The sequence below is a fragment of the Meleagris gallopavo genome, chromosome 10 (assembly GCF_000146605.3).
Source record: "Meleagris gallopavo isolate NT-WF06-2002-E0010 breed Aviagen turkey brand Nicholas breeding stock chromosome 10, Turkey_5.1, whole genome shotgun sequence".
NCBI classification, from domain to species: domain Eukaryota; kingdom Metazoa; phylum Chordata; class Aves; order Galliformes; family Phasianidae; genus Meleagris; species Meleagris gallopavo.
The window spans coordinates 13,273,935-13,299,255 of NC_015020.2; the positions used below are offsets into that span (position 1 = coordinate 13,273,935).

Genomic DNA, 25,321 nt, shown 5'->3' on the forward strand with positions numbered 1-25,321 from the left:
TCGTCCAAGAACCACATTCTTGCTGCCCATACATTTTCCTCCTTCCCTCCCTCCTCCTGTTTGTTGTGCTCAGTCATTACCTCATGCTGGAGGTGATGAATTTAATCTCTTCCCAACCAAGGTCATACTGCCCTGCCCATCAGAGCTGCGTGTGGCAAAAGGAAGCCCCAGGGTGCTAGCACTTACTATTGCTATTGCTATACATTTCTCTCCCAAATGCTCATTTAATCAGAAACAAAACGTGTGATCCCAGACACTGCCACAAAGTCTGCCTAAGAGTACTCAGAAATGTGATCTAAATCCGGTAGTTTAGATTTTCATCTTATGCAGACCAACTGCAAGCCATCAGGGATCAGAGGCTGTAAATAGAAGTCAGTAGAACGTGAAAAGCCTTTTCAGACCAAGCTATCCTGGAATTGCACAAGCAGCTCACCCTATAAACGCAGCCTACCATGGGTGCTGAAGGCTTCCGGTGCATAGCAAAGAGCCCTGCTTCCAACTGCTGCTCTGGGCTGCGGAGTGGGGGGAACAGGTGCTGATGGGAACCCCTGAGAGATGCTAAAGCCATCTTTTTCTGTTACCCAGCCTCTTGGTCCTCCTCCATTTACAACACACTCCTTCACAGAATCACGGAACGGCCAGGGTTGGGAAGGAACCTCAAGGACCATGAATCTCCAACCCCCTGCCACACGCAGGGCCAACAACCTCCACATTTCAGAGCAGCCCAGGCTGCCCAGGGCCCCATCCAACCTGGCCTTGAACACCTCCAGGGATGGACGGGGCATCCACAGCCTCCCTGGGCAGCTGTTCCAGCACCTCACCGCTCTCATGGCAAAGAACTTCCCCCTGACATCCAACCTCAATCTGCCCTCCCTCAACTTCAAACCATTTTCCCTTGTCCTGCTGTTATCTACCCTTTCCAAGAGGGGAGAGTTCTCCTTGACCTATTGTAAAGGGCTAACTCCAATTTGTTTAAGCATTTCTTTGCATTTAGTTAGTCCTCATGTGCCTCTTTCTTTCACACTCCCATGTTCTTCCATCTCTCTTCTGTTCTCTTCTCATTTTCACCACACCAGGGCTTTCTTTTCCAGCAACACTAAATCCAGCTGCTCAGTTTCCTCTTTCTAATCTTCACACACTGGTCTGTGCAAGAGCACTCTGATCTCTCCCACACCATCTGTCCATAGCCTCAGAAGCTTTATATCTGAGACCATTCTCCTTAGCACTGGATCTCACACCACACCCCTCCATTCTGCGCTCTTTATTTAAGCTTCAGGTGCCCAGCTTTGACACCAGCTTTGTAAATCCTGCCTCCCTTCCTTTTCGACCCTTTTGCCTCCAACACGCTATCTTATCTCCCACACCAGCACACACACCTTGCTTGGGTTCTGACAGGGAATGGATGCTGGCTAACCCTCCCCTCCAGTCCCCGTAACCCATTCTTTGACCAACTGTATCTACTTCCACACATCTTCTCAGCTCTCCATCCTCCTAAGTCCCTGACCTCACTAGCACACTCTGACAACATATCTGTTCCTTTGGTCCCTGCTTTGGCTTGCAGCTACAGCTCATTTTCACTTTCACCTCAAACATCTGCCCAGCCAGGAAAAAAAGAAAAGAATATACGGAGGCAGAAGCCTTGTGACTGGAGACTGAAACTCCACGTTACCTGGTGGGGAAAATAACTGTTGCAGGGCCAGGAGTGTTCAGCAGGCAGTGATCCATGTCAGCAGCCTGGCAGACACACATTCCCCCAGACATACTTTCTTTTGTGTTGTTTTTTTTCCCCTGCTTCACAGGAACAAATTTTGCATGTCATCTGCTGCGCCGAACTGAAGCGCTCTCTTCTGCATGCTGACAAACGGTTTCCAAGTTGGGCCAGGACGACATGTCATGTTCCCTGCTCTCTGAAGCTCAGTGCATGCTGATGGCATCCCTGCACCAGGCATTACAGCTTGGGTGCTGCTGTTAAATCAGCCCCCATGAAGAAATACCACTAAATAAGCCAACTGCTGGTCAAGCTCCTGCTTCCCCTCTATCCCAATACCATCCTCTACATTTTCAGTACCAGCTTCAAACCTCTACACAGGCGGATGATACAGTCTTAAAACTGACCCAACCCCCTTGATGTTAACATTTTAAATTATTAAGGCTTATTTTTTTCCTAACACCAATAAATCATTTATATGCGCACATTTAATTAACAATCCAATCAGTAAAAACAACTTAGCATTCACACAGCACGTTCTATCAGAGGAACCAAAGGCACATTACAACATTAATTAAGTGTAACAAATGTCCTGGCGAGCCAACCAACTATTATCCTACTTTGACACGTGGGGAAACAGAGGCAACACACCCGCTGGATTTGCCCCAGGTTAATCCTGATGTTCACAACTAGGAACTGAAGACAAAAAGCAGGGAGTAATGCCATTGAGATTTAGCTCTCTTAATAAGCATTTCTCTTCTGAGCTGTGGTATTTACTTATTTGCTGATGAGAAATCTGTTCCATCTGCATTTCTCTCCCAAACAGTCCAGGGGCACAAATGATTGCTGTTAATCACACTAAGCCACAGGTCTGCCAGGTGAGGCTGAACGTACTGCATCCAACATGCACTGTGCTCGTGGCTCTTCCTATCCCATAGCTCACACCTATGCACACTTGGTATACAGGGCACTTGCTTTGTAGGACCTACGCCAATGTCTGCTATCTCCCATGCACTCTGCCCACTTCTGCTTTTGCTTTGAGGGGATACCCTGGAGAAGAACAATCAAACATAGATGGTGGCAATCAGCGCAGGAGAATGGGTTAACACTAAAAGATGTCAGGAATGATGAAGAGATCCATGCTGAGGCAGGCTGGCTGGGTCAGCAAGAGGGGAACATCTTGGCAAAATCTCATGGAATGGCTGACGGACTGAGGAAATCAATTTATTTAAACTGATAACAGATTCATACTCTGCTACCGTTCATTTTGGACGGTTTGGCTGTCAAACCTTCAGGGGCAATAGGCTGTCACTTGCTGTCTGTTTGGACAATACCCAGCAAATTGGGTCTCGTACTGATCATGGCTTCTTTGCACTGTGCTAATGAAAGTCACCTCCACCTTCGCCTGATGCAGACGGGAGAAAAAAGCTCACATTAAGACAACCACATTCTGACAGTTAATTTGCAAGCTTTGAACTGCAATAACGTCCCTTTTGAAGTGAAATCCCACCTCCAAACCCTGATGCTACAGCAACAGCACAGGAGGTATGACAGCTACTGCACAGGTTGCGTAGCAGCGGTGTGCTGCTACGTTGTGCTGGTGGCAGTGCCAGGCAGGGAAATGGGGCACTGCAAAACTCCAAGCTTCCTGCTGATTGAAGAATGCAATCTGTAACACCTGACTTGTGCTACATGGAGGTTTAGGGGTAATGGTGACTCAAAACACACACTTTCAGCATCTCCCTCCACATCCAAGACAACTTTGAAGGTTTGAAACGTACGATAATATCCTCACCATTTTGTTGATAGGCCTTGGAATAATACTGCACAGAGACCCAAGTGCTCTGATACCTGTGAAACACACTGACTAACTGAACGAAGAAATATAAGGGTTTCAGTGCATGGTTTCAGTTATTCTCCTTCGGCCAGGAGTGGGGTTTTTAATAGCAACTGAAATGAAACCAAGGGTCTAGCTGTCAATACTGAAGATGCTGTCTGCAGGGCCAAAATGAGTGCATGCCTAAGATGCTATACCTCTAGCTAACATTGCATGCAGAGAAGACAGAGGTTTAGGCATCTATGCGACAAGCAGAGCTACAAGCAAGGGTCAGGGAAGCGAGACACAACAGGAGAACAAAAGCATCTGATCCCCATAGGTTGCTTCCACCCAAAGGGCTGCAGCAGTATGGTGGTAAGAACAGCAAAGGGAAGGGTAAGATAGCTCGACCTGTAGCTGTATAACCACTATAGGAAATATAAAAATATATACACACAGCCTTTTTTTCTAAAGCAGGAGAAAATACATAAACCAAGATGCAACTCTGAACACAAATGTTTCCACATAAGAGTTTTTGGCAGAGTGGGAGGAGATGTGTCAGAAAAAGCTAGGGGAGATCTCAGGGAAAGGCAGAAGGCCAAAGCCCTGTACAGCACCCTAGAACATGGTATGGCTTTGGTGTGCCACAAATGAAATCACCAGAACCTGGTGAGAGAAAAGGAACAAACTGTGTCTTGCAGAGAAAATGCTAACATTAGCGTGCATACAAGCTTCATGAAATTACCCCCATACTAAAGCTATTTATAACATACACCTATTTGAAGAAGAGGACTTTGATTTAATGAATACAAGTTTAATTAAAGTAAAACAATACTTTCCATTAATCTTGAAATCATTCATAACCTGCTGCTCTCCTTCAACATTCAATCTATTTAATGGTATAAGCAGACCAAGTGCAGTGCTACACACCTGAAGCCTCCTGCAATGTAGACAAGGCAGTGCAAGTTTTACCATATCATGTTGCCTTCTCTAGTCTCCAGAAACAGGAAGCTGTCTCTCCTGAAAATGCTGTTTTTCCAAGTGCTCCAGATGCAGCGAGCAAATATTTTCATCGATTGCACTGATGAACACATAAGAAAATTAATAGGAGGTAATAGGCTGATAAACTTGAGATTGGCAATGGAAATGGCTACAGCCTCTGTTTTCCTCTTCTGCGTTCTGTTCTGGTGCTACAGGGTAAGCATGAATAGGGCTGGAGCAGCTGAGCAGGGAGTTCTCTCCTCGCCAACAGAGACATTTCCTTGCTCACCCGTGACCACAAAGAGGGCTGGAGTCAGACTGGCTTGGCATCAGCGTGGTCTCTGTAAATCCTTATCAGTATGGGCACATGCAAAGGTGGCTCAACTGGACCTCGAGCTGGGTCACGTTAGCAAGGCTGGGAGGCAGAGTGTTATCTTCCACTTGGAAGCTAAAAGAAATCTTGGAATTGCTGAAGGAAGGTATGTTGCAGCCCACACAGCACTTCTGCAAGCGAGCTTTCAAAGGCAGGCCACACTGCAAAATATCAGTGCTGATTACCAAATGGTACTGCTGGTACTGAAAGACAGTACAGTAAATTGAATTTTAATAAGGAGTAAAGCTCTGACACTGAAGGTGAAGAACTTCATTAAACAAAACCATAGATTGTACAGATGATACATAAGAGGTTGTTTCTCTAATATCCTTCTGCTGATGCTTTCTCTATTGTATTCATCTGAGGGAGAAGTGAGCAGGAAGAGATGATGGCTATGCCTTAGGTATTGAGAATGATGAGAGCTCAGCTTTATAGCTTTAGTGCAGTAAGTGCAAAGCATGACATCTTCCCTACTTAGTTCTGCAGAATGACCTATTCAAAAGGTAATAATGAACTGCACATCATCTAAAGGAATCAATTGCGCTCCTCTGCTTGCTTCCCTGATCCCATCCATCTAAAATGCCCCAGAATCCAGAAGGACAGGTGAAACCAGCAACAGAAATGCATCCGAGAGATCAGAAATCACCGAGTCATTCAACTGTAGAAAAGCATCGCAGATTTCAAAACTACGAGAATGCAAAATTAACAGCCTACCAAAAACTGAAATTGGAGTCAGAAGAAAAGGTAGGATGTTCTTAGACAAGTTCACTGATTGTGAGAAGAAAAAACAACCCAATCTCTGCACACAATCCTTACAGCTAGAGAGAAAACTCCCATTCTTTCTTACAGCTCCCTGTAACTCAGTCACTTCTGGAGGGATATCAGGAGGTAGCCCCCAAATTCTAATTGCATTTGCTATTATACTAATCGTGTGGATTTCAATGGGTAAAATCAGTGGGACTCACATACCAGGTATTCTCCACAATACTAGAGGAGAAGTCATCCGAAAATCCTGATGGGCTTTTTTTGTCTAAGGTCTTTAAATAATTCAGAGAGGAGTTGTCAAGCTGAATCTGCAAAGCTCCCTTGACTTTGTACTTTCACTGTTAGTCTGACTGCCTATTGTTTACAAAGACAAAAGGGAAAACATTACTGGATCGTATCCCCAGAGTGAGGGGGGTCAAGGACTAGAAGGACAAGGGCTACCAGTGGAGAAGTCATAAAATCCAGATGGCAAAGATGCAATAGGTGAAACCCAGATGCACCAGCAAAACGGCAAGAGAAAGTTCCTGGTTCGGTTGTGCTCTGAATAAGCAGCGCTAGCAATTTCGTGTATAATATCAAGTCATTCTTTAAAAAAGGAAAACCCCAAATGCAAATGGTAACTTTAATTAGTTAGCAATTAAAAGCACAACTTTTCAGCTGTACAGCTGCAGCCACCTCTTCCAGATCCGTCTCACCAGGCAGTAGGCCAGCACTTAATAATCACCCGAAACCCCAGAGAGAGCAATTTCATCCTACTCGCTTTTCCTTTCAGTCTGTGGGCTCTCTGGCCAGACAAACACGGCGAGAAGATTCCCCAGGTCCCATCTGGGGACACCAGCAACGACTGCAGCGGCCCCTGGCATCCCAGGGAGCTCCAAAGTGCCTTTTAGGTATAAATACCCATATATATTTTAAATGACTCTGGGATGTGAGCAGCTTTGACAAGGTTTTGCACAGTCATTTCCAATCACAAGTGAAAGCCTGGCTTGCAGCAAATTACTGCTTCACGAAGCAGCAGGAAGAATTGAGAGGGAACAGAAACCTAGGAGCCCTGTCCCACACCTGTGCATCTCTCCAGAGGGAATTCAATCACTTCCACCTATAAACCAAATGAGGACTTTTTTTTAAAAAAAAAAAAAAAAAAGGAAAATGCAATAGCTATGATTGTAATCTTGCTTTAAACTACATGGCTGGCCTAGCTCTAAGCAATTACACACAACTTTGGGTTGCCCAATGGCCCTCCCCATGCTGTAGGACCACTGCAGCTGGCAGCAGAACAAGCTGTCCTCACACATTTTGGCATAAAACATGTATGGAGGGGAACGATCCAGTTTAGTTGGCTCTCCTAAAGCAGACAGAGACCTCCACTTTACTCTAGGAAGACTGCAAGGGTGGACAAAACACTTGTTTTGCCCCCAACTGGTCCCAACAGCTTCCAGTCCTCGAGCATTTTGTGATTAAAGCAGACTTTTATTAGAGTCTTTTATCCCAAGCTTCTGACCGTATCCAATCTGAAATGAAACATGATTTTAATGCATGCAAATAAGCTGTCAGAAAAAGGATTCAAATACTAGAAAAGTATCAGAAAGTGGGAAGTTTAACTCAGAAGGTCAAAATCATTCTGGCCACAAGAAAGAGACTGCACAAAGCACAGGAATAACAGCACTCAGCAACACCCCAAAGACTCTTTCTTAGTCTTTCTTATTTGCTAGGTGACTGCTAGCTAGCAGGAGTGCCTGAAGCCGCAGTGCCTTTAATAAGCCCCTAAATCTCCTGGCCTTGACTACCCTCCTAAACTACAGGGAGCAGCATGCCAGCAGCGTGCTGGCTGCCAGCATCCTTACAGCAAGGCCATTAAACAACAAGCTGCTGTGTTGTTTTTTTGTTGTTGTTGTTGTTGGATGTGGTACATGCATCTCAAATGAGTACTACCAGATCCCAAATGTTCCCCATCACAAACCATTCTCAGCTGGGAGTCCTGAAATGAAGCGATGGACCACGGAGTTCATGCATGCCAGCCCAAAAGCCCTGGAGAATGAGATGCTCCTCCTTGTTCTTGGGCCTCCAAAAGGGGCAAGTAAACCCCTAGAAATCATTGTCGTGTTCTATAAGTGGAGATTTAGGACAAGCTACGAGCTCCATGCACTTCTTGCTGAAAAAGAGGAGCTACAGAAGGCATTAATTCTTAAAAGATACAGCAACTGTAGTACAAAAAAACTCTGAAAACATTATTCTTTCCAAAGAGGCAGCAAGTGAAGCAGCAGCGTCCTCCTTCACATGGTGCACATCACAAGCAGCTCACAAGGCCTGTGATTTCTTAGCACTGCAAGACTGTAAAAGGATTTCGATCAAGTGGGTAATGTTCTACATCACTGTTTAAGGACAATTCAATCACCTTCTGGATTAAGCTTTGCTCCCGATTAATCTTAACAGAGAGCAATGAATAGGAAATCCAGGTCTCAGGAATGAGGAAGATTTTATCTTTAAACCCAATTCACAAGCAAAATCACCTCTCTTACAACGGATAATTCTACTACTGTTCAAGTTATTTTCACACAGTGGGTATAAAAATTATCTCCGGATATCTCAAATTGAAAGGAGTGATTTTTACACACTGTCTTTCTGAACACAGATTAACAAAACTGTATCAGAAAGAGGAGCTCAGCTATCAAGAAATCCATTAAGCCACGACAACACTAATAGCAAAAAGGACGTTTAAAAAGATTCAAGTACATAAAGAAAAAATTGTGTTACATACTACTGGAATTGCAGGAATGAGTGAATGAATGAGCCCCTGGTGCTGAGGTGCACAGCACCTCTGGATATCCTCCAGCAACGTAAGTAGGGGGCTATACACCCGAGCTCTGCTGATGACAGCAAACACTTCTGGCATTTGATCAGTTTTAGTTTATATTTTTAACCTAATCTGCTTCCTCCTCCCTGGCTTATTGCCTTTTAAATACTCTTTCTGCAGAGATGCTGCTGTTTGCTCACTCCTCCACGTACATCACGGCTCTGGAGCAGGTACCTGCTGCTTCCTCGCGGGCTGCTGGAACCCGAGAGCAAGTCAGAGCAGAGATGGGAAGAAATACAGGACAAAGTACAGTCAATCTGAAAATAACAACAACTGTTCTTTGCCAGGACTAAGCACAGCTTATTTCCCGTCACAGCAAAACTATGTGCTCTGCCACATCATCAGCAGAAAGACAGCTCCTGCAGGGAGTTCATGATCATCTACTGCCCCAGCTAAGGCATCCAAGGAGGAAATAAATGACACAGGAAGAAACGGCCTCCAAAAAGCCCCACGCAGCACACACGCAGGGTAAGGGACAGAGACAACGCGGCTCAGCTTGCGACAGGTTCATTACTTCATCCCCTTTTATTTATAGGGAGAGGGACTCCGATTCCACATCTACGTGTTATCTGAAATTAATACAGGAGCCCCCGCCTGGCTGAGAACACACTTGTCAGCACTGTAAAAGCACTTTCAACCTGCACATAAAGGAGAATGGAAGCCTTAAGAGCCTGCCCAAACACGAGCTATCACCAGTTCTGCAGTGGGAAGGGAGCTGTAATTCCAGTTCAGGATGACTATCAAAAGCTAAGAATTGTGCAGTGGGCTCACAAGGAAGCAGCCCTTGTCCCACCTGTATGTTCAGCCTGCTCTGCTCCTGGGGAAAGCAAGAAGCATCACTCTGAGAGCCACAGGGTGATTGCAGAGGTCCACTCCAGGATACTGGGAAAGCTGCTGCCAGCCAGCTGTGCCTCCTCACCCCGTCACCGTACACCTATCCAAACATTTATCTAAAAGAAATCTTTAAAGCAGTATTTTTCTTATACAAACTTCTGAGCATCAGCAGAGCGATTTTCACAGCGTGACTCTGCTTACTCTCTGTAAGGTAAATACATCCCCTCGCACCCTGAAACAAAGCCACCTCGTGCATTCCCAATGCAGGCTGCAGCACCAGAACACAAGTTCCACAAGCTGCTCACTCCTGCTTTCCTTCACATTTTCAAAGAGTTTCCGAGAGTTTAAATTTCTTCTTTTGCATTGTCAAGTCAAGCAAGAACCTAACGAAAACAGAAAGCCTACAGAGAGATGAATTCTTTTGTACTAAATAAGGACATCTGTATTTCACTTCCAGCTCATTTTCTCTTTTTTTTTTTTTTTCCTTTTTCTTTTTTCAAACTACTGCTGGCTCAAATTCATCCCTTCAAATGCTGGAGCTAACGTGCATGTTCTAAACCAAAGCACATACAGAAGCACCATTAAGCTCCTACTTTAATCAAGGATATTTCGCTCTAAACGATCACGGCTTTCCACGAGCACATACTTCCCAGATGAGACAGGCTTTCCATCACGCCGTGGTCAGGAGAACGAACGTGGCCAGAGAAGCTTGCTTGGTAGAAAAATTTTTTCCTGGAAGAACAAGGGCTCAGACAATCAAATTGATCAACCAGGAAATGAGGAAGAAAAAATAATCATATATGCTGCCTTACGCTGGAGGCTTGGCTGAGAATGTGGAGTCCCTGTTAGTGGGGTAGTGAAAAGAGAAGCAGCTTCTTCTCCTCCCGCTGCAATTAATTTATAATGCTATCTGCAGATTACAGGTAAAAGGAATTATTATTATTGCCTTTTTTTTTTCCCTTTAAGTAGATCTGAACCAATCTTTCCTCCTTGTACATGCAATATTGCTTATCTTCCCTCCAGAATCTCTCATCATTAGAAGTGGAAAACAATGCAGTTCTATCTGCCTGCTCCCCAGGCTGCACCTCTTAATATTCATTTCAGACATACTAAATAAATCTAGAAAATCCAATGCTGCAGCAAGCAGCTTACTTTTCTACAGCCTTAGCGACTAGATAAGAGCTCAGAAAGTGATGGTGATGGGCCCTAACATAAGAGAGGCACAACTGTTTGAAGACCTCCCCTGCAGAATTCAGAGTGCCTCGTGTAAGGGTGAGCACAGCTCTATTGAGCTGCACAACCTTCACTAACAGCATCACTCCCATCTACAAGGTACCCATTAACTTACTAAGCGTAATTTTCCAGCTGCACTGGATTCCCTTCCTCAGGCAGGGCTGATTAGTATAATTCTGTATGTACTCTACGTACAATAATTACACAGCCTAATTACACAGCCAGGCAGTTGGATTCATTGATGGGGTGACCACTGCATGCAGGTAGCTCGCTCGTCTGCCCTCAGTGAGAATTAGGCTGGGACAACAGCAGAAAGAAAAGCAGTCTTATTTCAGTAGGTTAGAGATTAATCCATTCCTGAGTAGGAACCCAGAAGGATCATCGAGTCCAACTCCCGGCTCCACAAAGGACCACCCAAAATTCAAACCCTATACCTGAAAGAGATGCATCAATCCTTTTTGCCAGGGGAAAACCGGCCCCACAAAAGCCTTAATTCTTCCTCTACCAGCAGGCAATGTGATTGAAACTGAACCAGTCACACGTTGCAAGGTTCTCAGGGTTTTTGCTACTGATAACGGCAGTGCAGAAAGCATAAGGAAACCTTCAGAACAGTCGTTCCAAAGCCAAGCAGTAACTGTTACTGTAAAGACCTACATAAAGCAAAGCTTTTGCAGACAAAACCACCTGTGCATAAATGCTTCCACTTCCCTTTCACCCAGAGATTAAATCATCTGATCAAAATCTTGCGCCAGGAAGAAAAAAAAAAAAAAATCATTTAATATTTTTTTCACTTCATTTAGATTCCGTATAACATTAAATCCTTGCCAGTACAACCACTTAATTGGGAGCACCAGAGCAAAAGGTTGGTGCAGCTCATGAACTGCGACAACGGAACGGTGGTGACCTGGCAGAACTCAGCATCAGCAGGTGTGCCAGAGAATGAGAAAAAGAGTACCCTGAGGTTGTTCTGACTGAAGCAGTGGCAATTGTTAAAGGGGATGAGGTTATAAAACCACCATCAAGCAGCAGTGAGAGAGGAACACCAGCAGTGAGGTTCTGGATGGCCTTGGTGCGGGAATCGTGCTGCTCCACTGAAGCTGGCTTCAAAGGCAGTGGTGAGCCCAGCGCCAACCTGCTCTGCTCTTACTGCTCTAAAACCAGGCTATTCCTTTAGTGCTGAGATGGGAATTTGACCCCTGCAGTTCCCATCGTAAATGGGAGAAGCTTCACTAAACACAGACTGACTGCTGCCTAGCTTGAGAATTGGCTAAAGGAGTCACATCTCACTTTGTGCCAATCAGAGACTTCGAAACAGATGGCACTTCACAAAAGCCAGATGAACTGAAGAGGGGAAAGGGTAACAGTGGTTGCTCAAGTAGCCTTTGTGATGAATTTGAAGGAAAGCAGCTTTTGTCAGAGCTTGAGATCAGTCAATACGTGCCAGCTCTGGTACCTACACATCTCCTCTGCTTCATTCCAACAGTGACTTACAGATTTCAGTGTAGAGAGATGAGAACGGGGACAGCAGCATTATTTAAAAAAAATATAAAATAATAAGGATAGGCCTTCCTATCCAAAGGCTATGAGTTCAGAAAGCAAGCCTAACACCTCTAAGCCCTAGTGCTACAGAGGGCAAAAATCCCCTGAGGCTGAGCTCTCCCACAAGAAGAACAAGCCTGGCAAAAGAGAAGCTTACAACTCACAGTAAGCAGGTTTCTAGGCACCATCTGACCAACCAACACCTCTATCAGTCATTGGATTCAGTGTCTTTACAGCTCAGCAGGACATATATCAGAATTCAGGCCAAGGGTCCAACAACAGCACTGCAGAGGACTCGTGAAGAAGAAAAGAAGTCCTAAACACCTAATTTGAAAAGCAAATGTCTGAATCTGCTCTTATTTTCCCTTCACAGAACACACAAGGGTACCCCCAAGCAACACTGTTATAGAAGTAATTTTCTATCACGTGGTATTGTTTGGGATACAGTTTATGTGAAGGGCTACACAAATCCTGCTACCTCTCTGCTGGTGCCTTGCAGCATTACGGTACAGCAGGGAGCTAAGGATGGAGTTGGGAATGAAGTCAAGGTTACAGCTGACCCCCTGACTTTGGCTCATCTGTTATAAAATTCAGACCTGAATAAAGAACTGATGTTTACAAAAGCAACAGAAGCCCGACAGGAGAGAAACAGCCACTTACAAGTTTAATGACAGCTGCACAGAGACTTCTTTGCATCCTCAGCTCACGGTGTGTACCATACCAATGTATTTTCTGATTGCATTGGGATGCTCTTCTTTTTTAAAACCAAGGAAACAACAAGAGCCTGCTTAGACCTCTGCTTACACCAGCGGTGAACTGCAATCCATTATCTGTACAGCTGCACCACCGGGATCAGCTCCTGGGCTGTAGTGCCAACAGTGCTACGCTGACCGCCGTGTCATTCACTGCTCGAGGAAACAGATGACTGTAATAAGGAGGACCTCAGTCCCACCTGCGTGGCACTTCTGGTGGCGGTAGAAGAGATGCACTGGTAAGCAAATATCAGCTGCAGAAGTTTGGGAGTGTAAGCGCTGCCTTCATTCAGGAAATATGAGCAACTTTGATCTGCCTTCGCTTCCAAAAAACATGGGCCCCGTGGCAATATTCTGTGATTATGCAGGGAAAAAAAGATGCACGCCTCACCTTGCGGAAGGAGAGAGAAATTGAGTTTGCAAATGTAAACGTAAAAGCTAACAAAGGAAAACCAAGCCACCTACACTTCTTGGAGAGGCTATTCTTAAAATAGAAGCTCAAATGATATCAGAGTGCTGCAGTACCACAGGGGACCTGAACTTCCAGAGCTGAACAAAAGCGACAGGCTCACCCCCTCTGCTCACACCAACAGCAGCTCTGCATCTAGAGTTAACGTATGCGTTATGCACCTGCTGGCATGCTGTGCTGAGCCCTGAGACAGCGAAACGAAGGGTGCAACGCATCTTTTTTTTCCCCTCTGAAATGCCCCTCACCAGAGAACCGAGTGCCTGAAACCCTCCATCCCTGCCCACGCTGGGAGGCAGCCCGGGGAGCATCCCGCAGCCAGGGAGAGGGAATAAGAAAAGCACTTACCAATATTCGTCTTCTTGTACAAAAGATTCACACTTAAACACTCTCTCCTAAAGCCTATCATTTACATAATCGCATTACCAACATGGTCTTTCACACTGAGTGAAGTGTCAAAATACTGCAATTTCAATATAGCGCGTGAAACATTAATAATAGAGTATGATGTCTTTCCCCCATGAAGTTCTCTGTGGTTGGACTTCAAGGCTTCCGATAAGGAGTAAAATATTGTTACAGTAACCTGAGCAGTTTTCAGAATCGATTCTCATTAGTCAAACAAAAAAACAGAGCCCAGAAACGAACGTTTGAAGAGATGTGGGTACAAGAGAATACGAGCACGTACAAAACTAAAGGAGCACGCACACTGAACTTGTGACTTCTTCTTTTTGTCTGCAAGGTTGAAATTATTCTGCACGCAAAAATAGTTTTCAAGCAGCATACAAAACAATATATCCTGTGTGTGTTGGTATGCATAAGTAATATGCTAAGATATGGAGGAAAAAAGAATCAAGCATGCATGATGTACGGTGTTATCTTGCAATATTCTGGGTTCCACTTTTTTTCTTTAATGAAAACCAGAGATTCCCAAGCAAGTAAAGGAGGAAAAGACATGAAAAAGATAGAAGGGAAATAAAACATGTTTACAATCTAAGACTGGAAAGCGTGAAGCAGCTAAGTAAAGAAGTCAAAAACTTCTTGTTGAAAGCATTGCCAAAGGCCAGAGAGAAGAAGAGGACACGCAGAGAGGAAGGGGAAGCCATCGCATAGCTCCCAGCTTCACAGCACACATGCTGCAGGGCTTAGGCAAGTTCCACTGACAGGAGGAAAATCTTTGAAGAGTTTTTTCAGGGGGAGGAAAGGAAAGAAAAGAAAATAGAAATCTGATCAAAGCCTTATCTCCTTGCTTTTCTTAAAAGCTGATCGTTCTCAGCTTGCCATAAACTGCTGTGCATTTCAATGATGAGGGAGAACACAAAGAATGCATCCCCGGGATACTGCATCTCCAGCATACTGCAATGCTACAGCAGAGAATGACCTGCGAGAACACCAGGCTGGAGATGCTGCACGGCAATGCTTCTGTGGAGCTCAGCCCAGGTTTGGGAACAAAGGGATGAGCCAGAGAACATCCTTACATGGCCATCCCCACCTGGGTGGGGGGAGGCAAGGACAGATTGGCTCTGACCACCTCAGACAGGTGTTTTGCTCCTAAGCTTTAGCTAGATTCCTGATTACATCTTAACTATGACCTGAGCAACAAGATGAGGAATGCTGCAAAAACAAGAAAATCTTGCCGAAAGTGTTAGGACAAAATTCTCAGCAATTTTGAGGCTTTAAGCTTTTCAGAAGTGAAGCAGAACAACAAAAAAAATATGAAGTCTTACTCTTGTTCCTTCCCTCCCATGCCTCCTTCCCAAATCCCACTGAAATTACCACCTCAAGTTACAAGAGCTGTAGCTGCAGTCAACACAAGTTACTCGAGAATGACACTGAATAAGCTTTTGGTTTTTGGGAATGACAAAGGAGGTTTCATTTCTAATGTTCATAAGTCACCCAAATTAATTAGTGCTTTAAAACAGCAATGAATCACTTCCCGAAATAATTTGTAGTGGCTAAATTAAATCCAGTGAAGGGAGCCAATTTGCTGATTGTAAATTATCAGAGGCCCTGACTAGTTTGTGTGTACATTGTGTACTGTTTATTAGGCTACTGGGAAACAAAGGATGGCTACTTTTCATCACTGAACAAGATTACAGCCCTATTAAATGACCAGCTTATTGTGAAATAATTATGCGTTTCTATTTACAGAATTCAAGCCAGACATCATTAAATACAAAGCTGAGTGTCAAGAGGAGAGGAACAAACAAATGGAGGAAAAGCTGGCTTTCTGGAGAGCTGCACCAGAATCCACCTGATGGGAATATTTCCATCTCCACAGATTAACGAAAAGAAGTTCAGAGATGCAAAACTAATTATGTAAATGCTTCTGTCATACGACAGTGCCTAAAGGCAGCTTGAAGCCCGAGTCCCTCAGCCTCCTCCTCTCTGCTGCTGCTGCTGGACAACTGTTTCCAGATCCCCTAATTCCAGATCCCTTCTGAAGAGTGCCAACAAGGGGAGGAGATACACAACCAGCATCTGCCACGTAACACAGAAGAGATGGATTCACAGTGCTGCCGTTCTTCCACCTGCTGTGGTCCTCCCAAGCCACCCAGCACACACACACATACGTAAGTAAGGCTTTACCTAAGCTAATTTACACGACATTTTCCTGCCCATATCTTTATCTCCTTACTGGTATCAAAACCTTAACATTTCTGCTTGAGAAACCTTTCCCCAGCTCACCTGCTTATCAGCAGTAATGAATACTCATGCAAACAGGTACAAAATTAAATGGCTTCTTTACAGTGATTATGATAGATTGAGCCACGCTGAATCTACATAATCAAATTGCTTCTGTGTTCAGCAGTAATACCTTTTTGCTGTCCTGGGAGCAGGTTCAGCATTGGGTTTCTCTTCTGACAGCTTCTGAGAAATGCTAACTGCAGATGAGAAAGGGGCTAGTTGAGATGCAATCACAGATGTGTGAGGCACACCCTGAATCTTGCAATATAGGAAACCGGGTCTAATGAAAGGTGCTCCCTTTAGGGAAGGAGAAAACATCATGTCTTCAGTTTGCTTGGATGCTAACGAAATAAAAGAATGTTTCAAGACCAGACTTGGGTTTCAAATAAAGTAAGCTAAATCTTGCCAAGGTACCAGAAATAGAGGCTGTATTATAAAAAGTAGAAGAGGTTGAGGTTGGATATTAGGAGAAGCTTCTCCACAAGAGTGGTGGAGCACTGGCACAGCTGTGCAGGGAGTGGTGGGGTCACCGTCCCTGGAGGTGGTACAGAGCCATACAGATGTGGCACTGAGGGATGTGGGCATGATGGGGTGGGCTTAGGGGTCTCTTCCAACCTTCATTATTCTATGATTCACCAACGTATCAAGTCACTTGGGCCAAAAACTTCCCAAAGCTTTCTCTGTTCTAGAGGAAAAAAAAGTAAGAAATAGCATTCCTCACCAGGTACAAAAAAAGTTTCTTAAATAAAAACACAAAAACAAACCCATTTACTTATATTGAAAATGCAGCATCAAGAGAAGCATGAAGGCTTGCTTCCTCAAGTACACGCTGAAACATTTGTTCTTTTTGAATAGTCTAACAGAAACACTAGCCTACAAGCTAGTACTCATTTCTAAACATTACCTAAGAGCTGAAGAAGTGAATAAGCCTTATGCAAAATGCTAATAAGCACTTCCAGAGAACGATTTCTCTAACTCGTTATGGCTTTGACACACGTGGAGAAAATACATTGCCTGGACCTGTGCAGCTGGAGAAGTGACAGCTGTAGCAAACAGATTTCTGCATCGTCTTAAGCAAGGGAGGACCATGGAAGGGGGAGGAAAAAAAAGAGACGGGTTCTGGCAAGGGCTGCTGGCACAGCTTGACATTGGCTCAGGGGGAAGGAAAAGCCTGAGTTACACAAAAATAGGTTTAGGAAAGAATCAATGACATTTCATCTGAAAGTTTTAGCTTAAGTTTTAATTAGGATCCAAGATTTTGCACTTAACTGCATGAAGCAAAGGAATACACGTACTGATGCTTCCCGAGATAACTGACAGATCTGAAACTTACCCATCTCATCTCGAAAGGTTAATTAAAGAACAATCCTTGAGAGCAACACCGTAGAGAAACAGAAAAGAGTCTGCTCCACCTGGGAGTCCTAGGGAAAAGCTGGCAGGCAGCGCCCGCACCCCCACCTGGAAAGCTGCAGTTTGCAAACTGTAATCAGTGCACAGTGACCACTGCCGTGGAGACCCAAAATAATTTTGAACTGGCCCAGCAAGACACTGAGAAGAGCACAGAGCTTGCCCACAGAGCTCACTACGGCTCCTGGGCAAGTGCTGCAGTCCGGGCTGCGCTCTGTGTTTTGACACTGCTCAGCAGAGCGATCGCCACCAGCAGCCAAAGGCAGGGGTGGTAATTCTTATAATTAGGAAACTAAGGCAGAGTGAGTCACCCAGGATCAAAGGCTGCAATTAACCTAGAAACAGGCGCTAGGTTCCCCAGTGCCCGCACACACTGACTGTGCTGCAAAGCAAAGGACTTCTCTCATGCCAGCATCATTAAGAAACACGCCGGCTTTTAGGGAGCCTATATACAAAGCTCATTTGAAAATTTTATGCCTGTTTAAGAGGCATCATCAAAAAGGAGAATAAAAGTTTCATCATTTGAACAAGACTTTGTGGATGTGAGTGACCTTTGGATGTGCAGTAATTTAATTTACTGGGAACACGAGCAAAGTCTCAATTAGGTCTGAGAGGACCACTGCACAACCAGAACAGGAAGAGAAGAGTGTGGATGCAGGGCTGGAGAGCACTTCACCTCTTGGGGAGGCTGCAGGAATAGTACAAGGCAGCAGTGAGGCTTCCTGGCCAAAGCCAGCACAGTTGCTTGCTAGGCATGTAAAGCAGGTTGGCAAGTGCTGCAAAAAGAAGTGAAATACTGAAGCAAAATACTCAGCTCTCAGACCACAGGCAGTTTTCTTTAAAAACTGACGCCAGATGCTGCGGCTGTCATGGGAGATGTTGAAATTTGGTAGCAGAGGAATGAGAGAATGATAAAATCAGGATGGTGACAGATTCTGAATGCTGCTTAACAAAGGGAAGCATCAATGTTATTTGGTACAATCTTTGTGGGCCCAATTTAACTGTTATATTTTAAAATTCTTTCTCACGTTCTCATCACTCAGATTTTTTTGTTCCTGTTACAGAGAATTGTTTGACAGCCCGTGGTGACCCCTCAAAAGTCTCTCAGTGGCCTGAACAGAAGGTTTTCCAGAGTAAGGCACAGTACATCAGAGACAGAAAAGGCTGATAAGGATGGGCAGCAACAGAAATAATCCAGGAGGTGGGACCACTGTTAGTGTGCAGCCTGTAGGAAAGCTGCACAGCAGGTCAGTGGGCAGGACGACCCAACAGAGAAATACTGCAGCAAAGAAAATTTAAGAAAGGGTGTCTACAGACACAGAGTTTCTCTGCAGCACGCTTTAACCCAGCAGAAACATGAAATTACACAACTTCCTATAGTAACTCTTCATCTGAGACATGACAACTGTGTGTACCAATCGCCTGAAACTCCCCAGCCAGGAAAGTGGTGCTGACCCCACACCATTCAGCTCAAACTGAAACCGCCCACTTTTTGCTTTTGAACTGAAAAGCAATCTTTCATTTTAGATTCTTGTGGTGGTTTTTTCCCCTTGTTTTGTTTTTTTTGACTTAAAAGCATTCATCTGAAATAAGTTCATGCCAGTGACAATCGAATCACAGCCGTGGGGGCAGTTTCTTCATACACTGCATTTACAAAGATAACGTTTTAGAATTGGCAGATGCTACCCTTCTAAAGTGTTATCTTTGTAAATGCAATGTCTAGAAACATCAATTAGGCAACATTCCACTTCAGCTACTTGATTGACTGCATTTAGGATGAGATCCTCTCCTTCTCCTCCCAAAAAACCAGTAAAGTATCTGATCTGCAAACACTTGCACAGAAGAGTCACTCACTCAAGTTCTTTATGCAAGGTTTTCAAGGACACTCAGAATTTAAAAGCAGCATTCTTGGGTCTCCAAAGCTTCCCCACACCTAAAGGATGCTCAGAAATGTGGATTCAGGTCTGCCTGCAGCATTAGTACACGCTTTACGTATATGAACTGCCTGTCACTGATGTACTCACTGAAGTAACTGCAGCCAGGGCTCACCTCTTTTATATATTTACTCATCCACACATGGGGCACACATTTCAAATAGCAAGCCATGTATACAGGGTAACGTTTAAACCAGAGTACACAGAGAGTATCTGTAAGTGCCTTCATTAAAGCAATGCTTTTGCTAATGCACACACACAACTGAATGCCAGAAGTATAGTGCTGCTTTTAGGATTTCCAATACAAAAGTAAAGGTATTCAGAGCCATGGGTGGAAACCACCAGGCCACAGCAGTTCCTTGTCCCCCAGCATCCTCTCCCTGCAGCTCACAGCACTTCAGTCATCCTTCAGTCTTCACTTTCTTACACAGGTCTGCAACACCCACAAACAGGGAAATACCAAACGCAACCAAACCCTCAGCAATGCCACTTGCTGTGAAATCAGGAGGCATCCTTTCAGCACCCTGCTGTGTGAGTGAGCAGAAAGCTTACCCCATCTGGTAGTGCCCTCCAGCAGACAGCACTCACAAATTCATTTGTGTCATCTTCCTTCCGGTCCTTGTCCAGGACGCTCTTGACCGTATCAAACTTGAATGTTAGGAGTGTCTTTGAGAGGCCTTTATAGTATAGGTAAAGAGAATTATTTTCACTTCCTAGAAATAAAAAAATACAGAAGATTACGTTCTGGAAGCATTAAAAAAAAATACAGTTTCTTAGCTCTTTTATTCTTTCAAGAGATGACATTTCCTCCCAGTGGCTGTCATCACGCTTGTGGTGCCTTGGCAACTGGGCATGCCCCACAGCAAACTTTCACAATGCTTAAAAACAGAACAGTCTTTATAACCAAACAACTGCAGTGTGCAGTGCATTTGTAAAACAAACCAGATCCCAACTTTTCTCCAGAACTTCCTTAAGGTCAAGACTTTTGAGTACGGCACCTACACTAGCATGTGGAATGCATGCTCAGTGTCACAGCTGTGAGGCAGGTAGCACTGTCACACATTTGCTTGCAGTAATCGAATATGACAGTAGGGTCCATAGAGGTTTAAGTGAGAGAAACTAGACAGTAAGTAGGCTTTATTTAAAATCCATCCCAATTTCTGCCTTACAAGCTATGGAGAGATCAGAGAACACATGCTAAGGTCCCTGCAGTGCTGGAGCAGCCATCCCACTCATCTCAGAGGGATCAACCTGCCCATGCTTTTCTACCCAGACCTGAGGATTTGCAGAGGTTCAACAGTCCAAAATGCAGCAAAAAACCCAGAAAGAACCCAAGGAGTAATTGCTTAAGGACAAGTTAGTCTTCTGAAAGTTGTTCATGATGAGGGAGTCACTGCTTCACTAGGCTGAATGCTGAGCTAAGTGACAAGCATGTGACCCACTCGCATGGTCTAGACTGCTAACCTTTCAAAGAAAAAATGCAGAAAGATGCATCAGTTGATAAATTTGAAGGGCGTATGTCGTATGAACACCAACTATGTTAATAAGCAGTTTTTGGTGGCAGCAAGTCTGAACTGCTGTACATAAAGACCTCATCTCAAATGAAAGGAAACCAAGTAGTAGTCCCTTAGGTCAAGCTGCTTACATCATTCCCAGGAAGGCTCAGGACAATCCTCTATTAAGAAGTCCATGCAGCTACAGGGCACATTGCTGGTGTGCTCTGCAAATGAAGAAGCAGGAGCCCCAAGGAATCCCCCCAGCACCGATCAGGGCAGCTGCTCTACTCACCACAGGCAATGTAGTCTCCGTTGGATGCCAGCCCTACAAAATTCTTCTCATTGATGTGGCCCTTGAAGGAACGCAAGCAGTGAGGTTTCCCTACGTTCCACAGCTTCAGCTGACTGTCTGTTGACCTGAAAACAATACTTGAAGTTACAATGCTGCCATACGGCAGGTAATCCTTGCTTGAAACACTCCTCCTGAACACCCTACTTGCAGTGTTAACGTGGGAAGTCTTAGTGTGCTCGCAGAGATTTATCCCACTTTCAATCACGTGCAACCCAGCTTGAGCCTGGCAAAGTATCTGTTCTTTTTTAAAGCCTGTCAAAATGTTTGAATAAAATACTTCCTTGCAGTATTACTCTTCCTCTCTCCTATCAATTGCCGAGTCCTCCACTGAACTGTACAGCCTGTGGAACATAACTGCCTCCTCCAAATCCTTGCAGATCTGGGACACGATTTTTTTCCAACTTCTACAGCACAGAGGAAGTCTGTTCCTTCCTGCCTGCTTGCTGAAATTCTCATTCATGCCTTTACAGAATTCAAGGCGGTCTCCTCCCGTCTGGCTGCCTTGAAAGCACGATGTTCTCCTCCTGCCCAATACCAAGCAGCAGCACTTACAAACCTACGGGGGTTCAGCGTTACTACTTGCATTAAATTCATGTGGATTTCTCTGGTGTAACTGAGACTGCCTAAGATATAAATCTCAAACTTTCGCTGTTTTCACCTTGACAGCAAAGCCAAATATTACTTTTAGAAATACACAACTCCATAGAGATTAAATCAAAATCGATGTTTTGCATTGTTCCCCCACTTGCAAACATACCCGTCTTCAAAATGCTTTTCTATTTACTGTGAGCAAACCTCCCTTTTGGGAAGAGCAAGGTGCTGTAAGTGCAAACTTCTCAGGCTGGTAGAGCTCAAGCAAACTAGGAAGATCCCAGATCTCAGGGCTAATACATTTCCTCAGAGCTGATGGGACTCGAGCCTCTCTCACCTGCCAGGATTTATTGTCTAGCCAGGCTCTGACGTCCCAGCATTCCCTGACTTATGGCTGTGAGCACATCAACAGCTCCTGATGTAGAAGGGACTGGAGCTCAGTTAGCCCACCCTTGAGAAAACAGATAGAGCTGTTCTGAGCTTAAATTTGAAAGAGAATGGGAGTAGGACCTGTCATCTGGCTGAGATGGAAGAAAGGGGAGGCTGGTACAGGCTGCATCACCCAAACTTACTGCTTTTCAAATACTGGGAGTTGGAAGGAAAAAAACAAACCACTCATAACATCCATCAAATATTCCCAACGTAACATATTAATCCAATGTCACATTAGCCTAAAAATATAGCATGAGTGAGATGCACCTCGTGCTTTACTGCAAAAACCTTATCTCAGCCCTCAATGACAGCTGGAATGACAAAGGAGAGATAAGGGAGCTGCAGCAAGATTTGTTAGTCATATGTAATAACAGCATGAGGTCAGATCCCAACAAAGGTATGAACTGTATCTCCAAACACTGTGACTTGAGCAGAAGTGCTATCCTAGTCCCAGGGCTTGACCGGGGAGGCCTAAAAGAGAGCATTCAGTTTCCCTAGCTACACTGCAGCTCACTCACCCTTCCCTTTCACTCATCATCAAAGCAATGCAAAGAAAAGGGAAAAAAATATACGCTACTGGTTTTTGTTTTCTTTTGTATTTGTTGGTTTTTTTCATTGTTGTTTGTTTTTGTCCTTTTTTTTATTGCCCAGAAGTACAAGGACATTGCCTTCTTTGCTGTTAGGATAGCAGTATTATTTTTAAAACGGTACATTTTAAAGCTTCAGAGTTGCCTGGAAACTAAAAATTTCAGAAGGCAGAGTGAAGCAGCAGCAGAATAATCCCTGGTCTACAAGCTGTCAGGTTCCTGTGACAGCTTCTGCTATTAGCTAACCCATCAAGACGACCTTACGTACACAGGCACTTAACCTCCCTGTTTTAGTCACATACATTCTAGATCTTCATTAAAATAAAAACACTTCACATTAAAAGCATTCAATTAGTAATAGGTTAACAATATTCTATCACACTCTAGCCATTTTTTCACTCTTTAGGACAAGTGTGCCATACAAGATGATGGTTACCTGCCACTGTGCCACAAGGATAAGAACAAGCCATTGATCCTTCTGCTGTGACACTGCTCTTCTGGTTTCATACCCTCTCCAAAAAAATATCATGGATGTGCTGCTCTGGTAAATCTGCCTCTCTGTAAATCAGCACTGTAATCGATGTGTTGTGCTAAATACCAGGCAGTTCTGAACATTCTCGAGGTCAAAACCTAACTCTACAGGGCACAGTAAATCAATGCAATCTATAAAACAGCTTTAGCTAGAAATCTAAAGAATCTGAATATTCAAATATTTTTTTTCTTTAAAGGAATTGGTGCACGGCTTTTGGGAGTCACTACTGCTGACTCCCCAGTTTGCAAAATTAAGACATCTATTCTTTCTGACGTTTCCTTTGTTCACACAGAAAGATAGGTGAACCCTAGAGTTAGCTGCCTCATCCTGTTAGTGCCTGTCCAATTCCAACAGCTCTATCGATATTCCTCCCAGGGCTCAGGGATAACTACTCTCATCTGGACAGCTCAAATAGGACAGGGACGTTCTACCCCACGGCATCCTATGCATCATGGCTGTAAAACATTCTCAGCCTCCTTATGCTTCTAGTAAAGGCTTTCTTCTTAGTCAGATCTGGTTCAAAGCATTCAATTTAATTTGATCTATGTTCTAGGTATGAATTTGCACCCTTACAAAGAGCTATAACACTAATGGAAATAAGAAGAGGAACTGATTAAATATAAACAGCACTGGAAGTCACTGGGGAATCTTCCATCACACTGCTCAGATCAGCATAATTCACCAGCAGTCTGAATACTCAGATGTATGCCTCAAGAAGCTCTGCTTTAGCTCCAGGCTGCTAGAGCAAGCTGTGAGAAAACATGGGGAGAACTGAGACAGACAGACATCTACTCAGCTCAAGGAAGCAAGCTGGGACTAGATTTAACCCTGTGATTGCTTCCTGTTGCCCCTGATGTCAACACAATCACATACAACACCTAACATTCCTCTAGCAGCCCATAGCCTTCAAAAGTTATTTGCCTTTTACCCATCGTTTAACAGGGGCTCATCTCTGTTTGGTTCACATACTCAGGCTTACAAATCTTTCCACACGTCATCTGATAGACATACTCACCCCTACATGACTGAAAACTTACTTCGAATGGAGGCAGCCGCATTTGGTTTTGGGGTGATTCCACCTGAGTTGCTTTCACGCTGTGGCTAAACACCCTCGTCAGCTGTAGCAATACTATCTGATCACTTCTGTCACTCATCAGATGCCCTTCTGCTGCAGATTACTATTCTCAGGCTGCCAGCAGCCTTGTCTGCAGCAGGGCTCTGGTCAGGAGCACCCTCAGCATATAGGCTTTTAGAGGAGGACCATCGACTTGCAACTTCCCAAAGCTGGGGCTTAAGGTCAGAAGTTGAATCCCTTTGTCTTCATGTTCCTCAAGCTTCTCGGCTCCATAAGATAGAGTAGAGCCAAGTAACACGAGGAATGGATTTCTATTTTTGCCTTGGAAAAAGCAAATATCTGCTTCCTAAAAGCACAGCAAGTGTGCGCATCCACCCACGCTGGCCACCTTGCAAAGCTGCCAGAAACCAAGGGCTACCAAGTTCTTACCCTACATAAAAATAAATACTTACGCAGAGACTATTTCCTCCCCGCTCACAAATTTTGCATAGGAGACTGCTTTGCGATGCCCTTTGAACACCATGATGGGTTGCTTAGTGTTGCGAAGATCATAATAGTGGACACAGTGATCTGGAAACAAGAAAGAAGAGGTAACATTTATCAGCTGGGAAGGATGAACGGGACCCCTCATAGGTAATTAGTTCACAATGAAAGTGCTGTCTATGCTGTATCTCACTTCATGCTGCAACTGGGGTAAACACTCTGCACAACAGGAAAGGAGTGTTTAAAATGGGCTGCTTCCAATGGCCCCAGAATTCAGTTCTACAAACCCCACTTAGCCCATGCACAAGGCAGCAGCTAAAAGGACACTCATCACTCCTGCCTTCCTTCTTGGCATTGTGCCTTGGCAGCCTAACTGCCACTTCTAAGGCACCCCCCTCTCTCCTTCCTCAATCTGGCCCCTCCTGG

At 44.4% G+C, this 25,321-nt stretch overlaps 1 protein-coding gene and 1 non-coding gene across 4 annotated transcripts in view; both read right to left on the reverse strand.

Annotated features, from left to right (window-relative positions):
* Positions 1-25,321, reverse strand: part of COP1 (COP1 E3 ubiquitin ligase) — a 121,526-nt gene that overhangs the window by 10,726 nt on the left and 85,479 nt on the right. For all 3 annotated transcript variants that reach the window (XM_010715810.1, XM_019618630.1, XM_010715809.1), the window contains 3 exons: positions 24,865-24,982; positions 21,136-21,260; positions 19,900-20,060 (listed from right to left, as the gene is read on the reverse strand). In XM_010715810.1, the coding sequence (XP_010714112.1) occupies positions 19,900-20,060; positions 21,136-21,260; positions 24,865-24,982 (404 nt within the window). The remainder of the gene's footprint in view (positions 1-19,899; positions 20,061-21,135; positions 21,261-24,864; positions 24,983-25,321) is intronic.
* Positions 6,951-7,083, reverse strand: LOC116217021. Its single transcript, XR_004160858.1, has one exon.